Source organism: Euprymna scolopes, chromosome 46 (genome assembly GCF_053919585.1).
Source record: "Euprymna scolopes isolate OS-2025 chromosome 46, ASM5391958v1, whole genome shotgun sequence".
NCBI lineage: Eukaryota > Metazoa > Mollusca > Cephalopoda > Sepiida > Sepiolidae > Euprymna > Euprymna scolopes.
Genome location: NC_136527.1, coordinates 87,439,693 through 87,451,172, shown reverse-complemented (window position 1 = coordinate 87,451,172; position 11,480 = coordinate 87,439,693). Strand labels below are relative to the sequence as shown.

General features: G+C 32.0%; 1 protein-coding gene across 1 annotated transcript in view; it reads right to left on the bottom strand.

Moving 5' to 3' along the window:
* Window positions 1–5,132: 5,132 nt before the first annotated feature.
* LOC145271139 (uncharacterized) overlaps window positions 5,133–11,480 on the bottom strand; it is a 36,432-nt gene continuing 30,084 nt past the window's right edge. Inside the window, exons 6-7 of the mRNA XM_080126677.1 lie at window positions 10,329–10,437; window positions 5,133–5,671 (exon numbers count right to left, since the gene is read on the bottom strand). Of these exons, the coding sequence (XP_079982803.1) occupies window positions 5,313–5,671; window positions 10,329–10,437 (468 nt within the window). The 3' untranslated portion in view covers window positions 5,133–5,312. The remainder of the gene's footprint in view (window positions 5,672–10,328; window positions 10,438–11,480) is intronic.

Genomic DNA, 11,480 nt, shown 5'->3' with positions numbered 1-11,480 from the left:
GGAATATGAAAGGGGCCAACCCTCAATTTGGTCAGGAATGCTGAAAACGAATATTCGTATATTAATTTTAGGTGAGTAAATTAAGAAGTTGTATATATATATATATATATATATGTATATATATATAACTACTTCATTTACTCACATAAAATTAATATACGAATGTATAGATTTATGCGTAAACTTTAAGTATTTACTTCAAAACTGCTCAATACGTTGGTAGAGCTCGTTAGTAATTTATGAAATATATATGGCGATTTAGCTACACTGAATATTCGGCGTTTCATCCACTATAGGATTCGTTAGCCTGACGAATCCTATAGTGGATGAAACGCCGAATATTCAGTGTAGCTTAATCGCCATATATATTTCATAAATTAATCTCTCTCTATATATATATATATTTATTTGTTAGTACATTTTCATATGGTTTTTAAAGGTAGATAACTCTTATTTTTATTATCTCCCTTGAGAAAGCACACACACACATATATATGTACACTTAATCATTTATTGAAAGCCACAGGATGCATTTTTTGACTATAAATGCATTTGTATCATTAAATGTAACATTCCCATTGGCTATCCCACAAGTAGAGGGTTTTTTAGGATATCTCAGAGTCCAAAATGGGTCAAAATTACCCCAAAATTAGCCAAAAATGGTCGGAAATCACGGATTTTCCAAAATGCACCTCCCAAGCCACACAGGGTGCAATTTTTGACCATTAATGGCTCTATATCATTAAATCTAACATTCTCACTGGCTATCCCACCTATATAGGGCTTTTCAAGGTATCTTAAGGGTCCAAAATGGGTCAAATTTACCCAAACATTAGCCAAAAATGGACAAAAATCACGGATAATCCCCAAAATGCAGGTATTATTATTAATAATTAATAAAAGCTTTTATTTTATTAAAAAATTTATAAAACAATATATTTATGAAATTATAAAAATAAGTTATTTTTTGAAATTTAAAAATTAGTTTTTTATAAATATATGTGTATGAAAGCATAAAAATAAAATTATTGATATCAAAATTACAATTTTTCAAACATCATAAAAAAAAACGTATCCAATACATAATACCCCCAAAATAGTTAAAAGAATATATATATATATATATATATATATATATATATATATATATATATATATATATATATATCTATATAAATAAAATGAACTGAGCGTGCTGGACAATTCACATTATATTTTCACGTTCGTGCCGACCTACCGCTAGCATATATATATATATATATATTAAATTTTAAAAGGTGTTTTTAAAAATTCTTCAAAAAAAAACTATTTTCAATAATTGTTGGTTAAAATTACACTGAAAAACTTTTAAATGATTATTTAAAAAAAAAAAGAAACTTTAATAATTATTATCTATATATAAAGGGCAAAATGTGTGTGTATGTTTTGCAAAAACTTTCGATATACGCGATGGATCTTTACGAGATTGGTATCTAAGCTTCAGCCTCTGTCCCATCAACGAAATGTTGCATCCCTCTGCCTGTTCTACAAGTATTTTAATGGTGAATGCTCTGGCGAACTGCAGACACTTGTGCCCCCCACGACGTAGACACCCTTGACAAACCCGACAGGCAGCTAAATCCCACCTCCACACAGTAGAGATCCCTAGATGTAAAAGATCTTTCTACTCAAGTAGTTTCTTCCCCAGAACCGCTTGACTCTGGAATTCCATTCCAGGTCCCTGCTTCCCCAACTGTACTGACATGCAGAAGTTCAAGTGTAACGTGAACCGACATCTTGCTGGCCAAATCCCAACATAGTACCCCAGTAGTTGCTGCCCCTGATAGTAGCCCCCTACACCAAAGTGGCAATGTGTCTTGTTTGGGGTGAAAATGTAATAAAAAAATATTTTTTTTAAAAAGTGTGATCCTTCGGATGACAAATATCGAAAAATTGGCCAAAACCTTAATTCCTTTACCTTAAACTGGCCACTTTTCTACAAGGAGGGGTCTTTTTTTTTTCGCTGATATTCCGTGAATTTCAGTGGAGGCATCGGCTAAAACGTTAGTTTTTTTTTTTTTTTCTCCTTCGCATTACGTGTTCGAGTCTGCCTTCCTGCCAACTACCACATTTTTTTTTTTTTTTATAACACATTTCCACATTTCTCCACCCAAACTATTGTTGTCTTGTCCCCCCCCCCTACCACCAGGGTGTCCTTACTATGCCTCCACACACCCAGACAACGCCGGGTACCCCTGCTAATATATACAAAATCTAGACAAATTAAAATAGCATATTTAAGCGTATTTTATACCAGGCAAAGCCGGGCGCTAGTTACAAATATAAAAAAAAAAGATTGGAAAAACCTACTAAAAAAAAAAAAGAATACATGCACAAGAGTGTGAGAGAAAAAGAATTGGAGGAAATGATTTTTCTTGTCACCTCTTCCGGTAGCAGTCACGCAGTAAGTTAGGAAGTATGTTAGCTGACTATAACCAAAATGGCAGATGAAACATTTTACCATTAAAATGTTGTTTTTTTTAATTTAAATAATACTGATTATGAAGGACTCGTTAAGGAACAGTTTTTTTTTTATGCACCAGGAACGCTATTTTATTCTTAACAATTTTGTTATGAAATAAATGATTCGATTAACAATCAAACATTTTTAACTTTTAGTTGTGTAAAATAAATGACACTCATGTCGGATAGTGAAACGATAATTAATATTATCAAAATGATAATTAACATTAACAAAATGATAATTAACGTTATCAAAATGGTACTCCACAGTATTGAAACAATACTTAACATTATCGAAATGTTAATTAACATTATCGAAAGGCCAGCTGAACTTTTGGATGTTGTTGAAATCAATTTGAAATATGACATTTTTATGTAATGTCGTTATCTTGTTATGAATAAAAATGTTAAAATGTTATTTGATGATTGAATTTGATTTTCTTCGTTTTCTTGGAATTGTTTTACTTATTTTCTCTTTTCCTAATGATTTTTTTAATATTTTTTTATTATGTTTTTTCATGTTTTTTGTTTTTTTTTTAGTTTTTCGTGATTTTTTCCGTTATATATTTTTCATTATTTTTTAATATTATTTTTTCACAGTATACATTTTTAATTATTTTTTATATTATTATTTTACAGTATACATTTTTCTTTATTTTTTCATTGTTTTATTTATTTTTTACAGTATGTATTTTTCATTATTTTTTTATATTATTTTACAGTATACATTTTTCATTGTTTTTTTAAATTTTTTACAATATGTATTTTTCATTATTTATATTATTTTTTTACAGTATGCATTTTTTATTTTTTCATTATTTTTTTATATTATTTTTTTTATTCTTTTTATATTATTTTTTAATTTTTTTATATTATTTTTTTACAGTATGTATTTTTCATTATTTTTTTATATTATTTTTTACAGTATGTAGTTTTCATTATTTTTTTATATTATTTTTTACAGTATGTAGTTTTCTATATTTTTTTATATTATTTTTTACAGTATGTAGTTTTCTATATTTTTTATTTTTTTTCATTATTTTTTACAGTATGTACTTTTCTATATTTTTTCATCATTTTCCATTGTTTTTCATTATTTTTCAGTATTGTTTTACATTATTTTTTATTTTTCATTATTTTTTTTTTTCATTTTTAAAAAGTTTTTTCCATATTTTTTTCATTATTTTTTTTCATTATTTAAAATTTATTTATTTAATTTTTTTTTTTTCAGTATATATTTTTCAGGATTTAAAAACATTTTTTTAATTTGTTTTCATGATTTTTTTTTTTCATGTATCTGTTGATATTAAGTTTTTTTTTTCTGAGTTTTCTAAATTTCTTGTTTTGGTACGAGTGCATTTTGTGAACCGGACGTATCGGAGCATTCATTCGCAATCAGAAATCAACAACGAACGTGAATGCAGTTACCCAATAACAAGCAACAAATAATATCCCTTTATGTCCGAGTAGCGATATGCCATGTTAGGGGTGAGAGTAAGTAAAAAAAAAAAAACACTAAGTATCGTCTGATTAGAAAGAAATATATCATCTTGTTATCATTTCAATTTTAATATTTTTCTTTTTAAAAAGTACAATGTCAGATTTTTATGCAAGATTAACGTATGAGGTGTACCTTCAATAAGTTTCCAGACTTTTTGTACAAAATTGTCATATGTTAAGTCTTGCGACATTATGTTGAACAAAGATGGCAGCGAAGAATCTTTAGCAATTCCTAGTAACAAAGATGGCGGTGAAGAATCAGTGCAGTTCCGATCTTGAGTGTTAAGCAATTCGCAGTAACAAAGATGGCGGCGAAGAATCAAATGCAGGTTTGTGACAGACGACAGCGAACTGATTGAATCCAAAATTCAACAATTTTTATGGTAACTTTGGAAGTTTCTGATCGGTTGGTTATTATAACTTGTGGTTATCATAACTTGTGGTTATCATAACTTGTGGTTATCATAACTTGTGGTTATAAAAACAATTACATCGAGAGTATCACCAGGACCGCTGCGAAGAAGGTAGGTTCTCTCTATCATGCTAGAAAGCTACTAACGCCTGAAAGTATCCTGTACCTCTATAAGGCCACCATTCGCCCATGTATGGAGTATTGTTGTCATATTTGGGCTGGTGCATCTGCTACTAGTCTCTCGCTCTCCTAGACAAGGTTCAAAAGAAAGTCGCCAACCTGATAGGTCCTGAACTATCATCTAAACTTCAGCCTCTGTCCCATCGACGAAATGTTGCATCCCTCTGCCTGTTCTACAAGTACTTTAACGGTGAATGCTCTGATGAACTGCAAGCACTTGTGCCCCCTCAACGTAAATAACCCCGACAAGCAACTAAATCCCACCCCTTCACAGTAGAGATCCCTAGATGTAAGAGGGCCTTCTACTCCAGTAGTTTCTTCCCCAGGACAGCAAGACTTTGGAATTCCTTTCTCGGTCCCTGCTTCCCCAACTGTACTGACATGCAGAAGTTCAAGTGCAACATGAACCGACATCTTGCTGCCCAACTCCCTATACAGTACCCCTGATGCCGATGTCCCTGATAGTAGCCCCCTACAACAAAGTGGCAATGTGCCTTGTTTGGAGTGAAAATGTAATAAAAAAAAAAAAAAGAAAATATCTTGCGTAGTCATAAAATTTCATTTTCATTAAAATAAAAATATACATTACCAATTTACCTAATTTTTGCCGCATGACATCTTCATTCCATGACAGGTTATTACATCATAAAGTTTCTTTAAAAATTAATCTGTATATATATTTTTTTAATTAAGTTGAATTCTACATAAACACTTTAAATTATTTTGGGCATTTCGTTGAGTTTCTTGTGAGTACAGCCAATAGTCTTTGTCTCTCGACAGACATTTTCCTGTTCAGTGCAAAAAATGTCTTTTGATCCGTTGAAAAACGCCTGACTCGTTTCGTCTCTTTCCCTTGACTTGTAAGTTCGTTTGATCTTTGACTTGAACTCTGGCCTTCCGAGCTGAAAGGTTTCAATGGCTCAAGTTTGGATCGGTCAGTGGATTTGATGTTCCTGTGTAAGCCACTTGACAAAGAAGTAGTTGGTAGTTCACTGTTTGCGGTCGTACCTGGAAGGGAGGCGGACCTTAATTTATTCACAGTGGGCAAGGATTGATGTAAGGGTGACTTGGAAGCACCTAAATAAAAATAAATAAATAAAAACAAAGAAAAAGAATAAATAAATACACCCAAAAAGTAAATGAATAAAAATAAATAAATAAAAAAGTTAAAAATAAATAAAATAAAAATAAAAAATTAATAAATAAAAAGAATAAATAAAAACAAAGAAAATAGAAAATAAATAAATAAATTAAAAACAAAGAAAAATAAATGAATAAAAAAATAAAAGAAATAAAAATAGATAAAATAAAAAATAAATGAATAAAATAATAAATAAATAAAATAAAATTAAACGGATAAAAAATAAAAATAGATAAATAAAAAGTAAACAAATAAAAATAAATAAAATATAAATAAATAAATAAATAAACAAAAAGTAAGTAAATAAAAATAAATAAAGTATAATAAATAAAAAATAAATAAAATATATTAATTAAATAAAAAGAAAATAAATAAAAAATATAAAAATAAATAATTAATAAATAAAAAGAATAAATAAAAACAAAGAAAATAAAAAATAAATTAATTAATTAAAAACAAAGAAAAATAAAAAAAATAAAAGAAATAAAAATAGATAAAATAAAAAATAAAATAAAAATAAACGGATTAAAAAATATAAATAAATAAAAAGTAAACAAATAAAATTAAATTAAATATAAATAAACAAAAAGTAAATAAATAAAAATAAATAAAATATAATAAATAAAAAGTAAATAAATAAAATAAATAAAATATATTAATTAAATAAAAAGAAAATAAATATAAAATAAATAAATAAAAATAAAAAATAAAATAAAAATAGATAAATAAAAAGTAAATAAAAGTAAATAAATAAAATATAATAAATAAATAAAAAAATAAGAATAAAAAATATGAAATAAATAAAAAAATATAAAAATAAATTAAAAAATAAAAGTAAATAAATATAAAAAAGAATAAAAATAAATAAATAAGATAAAAATAAAGGAATAAAAAATAAAACAACATATAAAGAGAAGTAGCAGCCATTGTTTAAATTCTTTGTCTGCCAACGAACACTACAGGCTGCATATAAACAGGTTTGTACCAGTTTTATTTTAAAGCATTTAATCACAACATTTTCACAGCAAAACAAAACAATCAATGAATGGAACACAACATAGGACAAACTTGTGCGTTTCAACAAACACGTACTTGTTTGTATAGTTTTGATTGTTCCAACAATTATTCTCATTTTGAATGTTATTGGCACAACGTTTCGGTCAATGAAACGTAAGATCTTCATCAGGTTTAAAATCCATGTTTTTTCAACTAAGGTTTGGCTTGATTATTTTGTTTTACAGCATCTAGGGTTATAATCAGGATTCGGTTCTGGGGTTTGGGAAGGAGTGAGTCACTCTCTCGACAACCGCACGTTTCTGCCCTCTTCTTTTCCAATCGACCACAATAAAATAATTATACAACAAATAAATGTTACCAAAGGCAAGATTAATTACTCTTCTACCTATCTGGATAAGATAATGAAAGCCTGTTGAGTTAGAATGAAAAAAAAAATGGTGATTTGTTTTTATTCTAATTCGATAGATTTTACAGTACATACATTTTAAATAAAAAAAACACTTTAAAATAAGTTAAAACACAAAAAAAAACTTTTTTTTTTTTTTTACATTAGGTCCACCTCTACAATTTTTTTTAGGTACTTGTACAGTTTAATCAAGACATTAAAAAATGAAAATATCGAAAAAATATTATATTGTACGTATCCGTTATGGACTGAAGATCTCCGGAAAAAAATTTCATTTAATTTGATCGAGTAGTTTTCTAGGGTTATAATCAGCATTTGGTTCTGGGGTTCGGGAAGGAGTGAGTCACTCTCTCGACAACAGCACGTTTCTACCCTCTTCTTTTCCAATCGACCACACCTGGCCTCTCGCCACCAATGTCACACCGCACAATCCGAACGTCAGCAATATGAAATTCTTTTCAAGAGAAGATGTGTCGACTCTTTTCTCTCTGCCCCCCCCCCAGGGAATTTTTCCCTGCTTTTATATCCTCCTATCTAGAAAAAAAAAGGAAGAGACAGGGAAAAAAATGGCTTCTCCCATCATGCTCTGCCTTCCCAAGATGCCCTTCACGTATACAAATGCGCTGGCCATCCTTTCCTTCTTCTTTCCCAAAGAGCGATGCAGATACGCCCGGTACGTTTCTTTTTTTTTTTTTTTTTTTTCTTTTCTAACCATAGCATATCCACCCTTTTCGGGTTATTCAATGCTGAATCCAGTGATTTTGGAAATAATATTTCGATGTTGCATCCAGTTATTCTGTAGACGGTTTTTATTCTTCAAGTTCTTTGCATCCTCAATCGCTAGTTTGTAGTGTTTGGTTTGTTTTTTTTTGTTTTTTTTGTTTTTTGTTTTTTACATGGAGGTCACCACTTATCAAGGCCCGAAGGCCACTCAAGGATAAGGGTTATTGCGTGTACAGTAATCAATGAGATAGTATTGTAGTAATCATTAGTATTGGGGGTTTTGATAGAGTGTCTTACTTAAGGGGGCGATTTGTCAGGAGTTTGTTTACATTGGACTTGAAGACGTCCAAATTGTAGTCAGGTGGGAAACAGGTAAGCGGCAGAGAGTTGCACTGGCGTGCAGTTCTAAGAAAGAAGCTTTGCTCATGGAATTTACGTTTGGATTTAGGCACAGATAAAGAGTGGGGAAAATTGTTGACAGTAGTTTCAGCCAGACTGGTGTTTCTTGTGAAAGATTGGCGAGGGGGGACGAGGGATTGGAGCTCAGACGAACACCTGCCATGGAAATAACGATAAAACAAAGACAGGCTCGCAACATCTCTTCTGTGGGAGAGAGGTTTATATTGGATTTTACCATTTTTGTTCCTTACCCTGCAGAACATGAATGAGTTTTGCTATGGGAGAGGGAAAAGGGTTACAGTATTAATGTTTGGTACATTTGAAGTTAGGAAACCGGTCGGGGGGTGGAGGTAGAAAGGAGAAATGGGAAAAAGAAAAACGGGGGGGAGGGTTGTTTTTGTTTTCGATTTTGCAAAAAATAATTCAATGCCTCCGTTGAGTCTCAGAAGACAAAGGATACCCCCTGTAGGGGCAGATCTGCGCATGTAATTGTGAGGCCAGGGTTGCACAATCTCCAACCACACCTCTCCTGAATCAGCACTGTTTGAGTCCAGTGGCAAGAAGACCAAGATAACTTGAAACAATGCCGAGATAAGCGGAGAGCACATACAGCACCTAAAAGTCCCAACTGGTCACCCATTTAGTACTGACCAGGTTCAACGTTGCTTAACTTTGGTGATCCAGCGGGAACCTGCGTGTCAACATGATTATACCATGCACATAATTACTTAGAACCTAATTAAGTTTTGCAAAAGGAAGTAGAAAAATCAAAACGCATCAATGTTAGGTGCATTTCGTCTCAGGAAGCCAATATCTTCAGACAGCCTGATTTGGTAGCACCAGTTCAGCTAAGGAAAAGGGAGTTTTTTCAACTAAGGTTTGGTTTGGTTTGGTTGTTTTGTTTTACGGCATATCAACCCTTTTCCGGTTATTTAATGCCGAATCCAATTATTTTGGAAATAGTATTCATGTTGCATCGAGTTATTTTGTAGAAGGTTTAATTCTTCAAACTTTTTGTATCTTCAATCATTAGTTTGTTGTGTTTGGTTTGGTTTGGTTGTTTTATAGTGGATTTTGTCGTTTTTGTTCCCTGCCCTGCAGAACATGAATGAGTTTTGCAATGGGAGAGGGAAAATGGTTACAGTATTAATTTTTGGTATATTTGAAGTTAGGAAATCGGTCAGGAAGTGGGGGAGATAGAAATGGGGAAATGGGAAGAAAGAAAAGGGGGGAATGGGTTGGTTGTTATTTGGTGTAAAATCCATGTTTGTTTTTTTTTCAACATTCAAATGACACTTAGGAGGAGAACAGTACTTCAAAGAATTTAAATAATGCAAAAGATTCCAGAGTTCAACAAGAAACACCTGAAGAAGGTCGGAGGTTACATTGACTGAAACTTTGTGAAAAATGACACGGACCATTTTTATCATCTGCAGACACAATTTTCATCATATGCTATTCAGGCCGCTAAACTGTAGTTTTACCAAGAACAATAGTTCGAATAATTAAAATGATCCACAGTAAAAGTTTCAATGTAATGTGAACAAACATCTTTCTGCCCATCATAGTCCCCCGTCAAACATGATTCCAAGTAGTAACCCCTTACGTAGCAATATGCCTTGTTTGCGGGTGCAAAAGTAAAACAAAAAACAGGTCATGGATGTACGCTGAATATTATATTCTCATGAAGGTTGAAGGTTCGATTCTCAGCGTGGGCGACCACAAAATACAATTGCAAATTACTTCGGACCTCTATCCAGTTATGGCTGACGGAACAAGAACATGCTACCCGCTTGAAGTAAATAAAGGGTTCCGTTCAAAATTCCATCCAGATTCCGGAATTCGACAGAAAGATTCCCAAGTGCGACAAGGTACACCTGAAGAAGGTTGGAGGTTCATCGGTTGAAACGTTGTGAAAATGACATTCATGGACCATTTTTATCATCTGCAGACACAATTTTTTTATCAGATGTTGTTCAGGCCGCTAAACTGTGGTTTTACTAAGAACAATAGTTTGAATAATTGAAATGATCCAAAGTTTGTCTTACCGCCTGTTTTCTTCACTTGCAATAATTCTAACCTGACGGCGGCCAAGGAAACACTTAGTTCGAATCTTTCATCGCATTCTTTTTGAACTGTTTCTTGTAAGGTTATTATCTGAACGAAATAAAGAAAAAATTGAATAAGAATTTTTTTTTTTTACACAGGCATCACCACAATATCAAGGCCAAGAGGCCACTCAAGGATAAGGGTTAAAGAGTGTACAGTAGAAATTGGAAAATATAGTAATCATTAGTAATGAAAATTCGGTAAATTTGTTAACTTCTATGGAACGGCTCACCAAGAACTTATTTACGTTAGACTTGAACACAACTATATTGTAGTCAGCCGGAAAGCAGGAAAACGGAAGAAATTCCACAGGCGTGCAGTTCTAAGAGAGAAGCTAGATAAAGAGTGAGGGGAATTATTGATAGTGTTTACAGCTAGACGAGTGTTTCTTGTGAAAGTTTGGCGAGGGGGGACCATAGACTGAAGCTCAGTCGAACACTTTCCATGAAAATAACGATACATCAGAGACAAACTCGCAACATCTCTTCTGTGAGATAGAGGTTGCAGGGAAGAGAAAAGGACATCTCCTACGAGGCTACAAAGTCTATTTTGAACTCTATCAAGTCCTTTCTAGCAGCTCCTGCCCAGATGTCGCAACAGTATTCCATCTTTGGACGTACCTGGTTCTTATATAGATAGAGAATTGCATCAGCAGTGAGATATCTACTGGATCGATAGAAAGAGCCCACCATTTTTCCAGTGGCGCTGACAACAGATTTGATGTACGTGTTCCATTTAAGATCAGGAGTAATTGTGAAGCCCAGAAGCTTGTCAAAACTTGAGGCCTCCTGAAGACGAGAGCCATTCATTTCAATTGATGCCAGATGTGGATCAGAATGTTGATGATGTAAAGAGTGAAGCTTGGTTTTAGATGCATTAAAAGTAACCAGCCACTCCTTTCCCCATTGTACCATGTGCTCAAGATCAGAGGAGAGAGAATCAGAGAGAACTTGGTCGTTTACTGTCTTAGATGTGCTACCATAAATGGTAGTGTAATCAGCATAAATGTTTACAAATGATGTAACACACATAATGAAACTTTTACATCTTAATTCGTTCTAAAACAGTTTTTAGATTTTTAAGACTACTGT